This window comes from Penaeus monodon, chromosome 22, assembly GCF_015228065.2.
Source record: "Penaeus monodon isolate SGIC_2016 chromosome 22, NSTDA_Pmon_1, whole genome shotgun sequence".
Lineage (NCBI taxonomy): Eukaryota > Metazoa > Arthropoda > Malacostraca > Decapoda > Penaeidae > Penaeus > Penaeus monodon.
Window position 1 is genome coordinate 15,782,234 of NC_051407.1, and position 439 is coordinate 15,782,672.

Below are 439 nucleotides of genomic sequence, written 5' to 3' on the forward strand. Positions count from 1 at the left end.
CTACGGTGTTGCTTTATGGAGTTTTTCATTCTCTCCCATACATCCTCTATCGTCCTTTCCCTATCGCGACTGTGTCATTTCATTTGTCTTTCTTTCCCCCGCCACCATCCGTACAGAAATGAAATGAATAACAATACTACCCAACGTGAAAAAAATCTAAAAGGAACGTCAAGAAAGAAAACCTTTAACCACGTCAGACTTTCCTGTTCACCTAATCTATTGAGTCCGTGGGTAAAGTGGCCACGCAGGTCAGCGGCAACGAGGAGGTCAGCCAGAGCTCTTGCCTGGAGAGTAGGCGTGGCCACAGAGGTCATGCAGTCCACTATGAACCTGTGTACTTCTTCCTGATGGTACTGCGGGCGTGTTGGAGAAAAAATGAGAAAGGGTTTAAGGGAGGTTTTAGTTAGTATGGTCTCTTGTTGGATGAATGTGTTTCAGA

The 439-nt window shown here is 45.6% G+C and overlaps 1 protein-coding gene across 1 annotated transcript in view; it reads right to left on the reverse strand.

Annotated features, from left to right (window-relative positions):
- The window catches only part of LOC119586948 (uncharacterized oxidoreductase YjmC-like), a 12,026-nt gene that overhangs the window by 8,234 nt on the left and 3,353 nt on the right, over nucleotides 1-439 (reverse strand). The window contains exon 2 of the mRNA XM_037935681.1: nucleotides 212-358. Coding sequence (XP_037791609.1) covers nucleotides 212-358 — 147 coding nt within the window. The remainder of the gene's footprint in view (nucleotides 1-211; nucleotides 359-439) is intronic.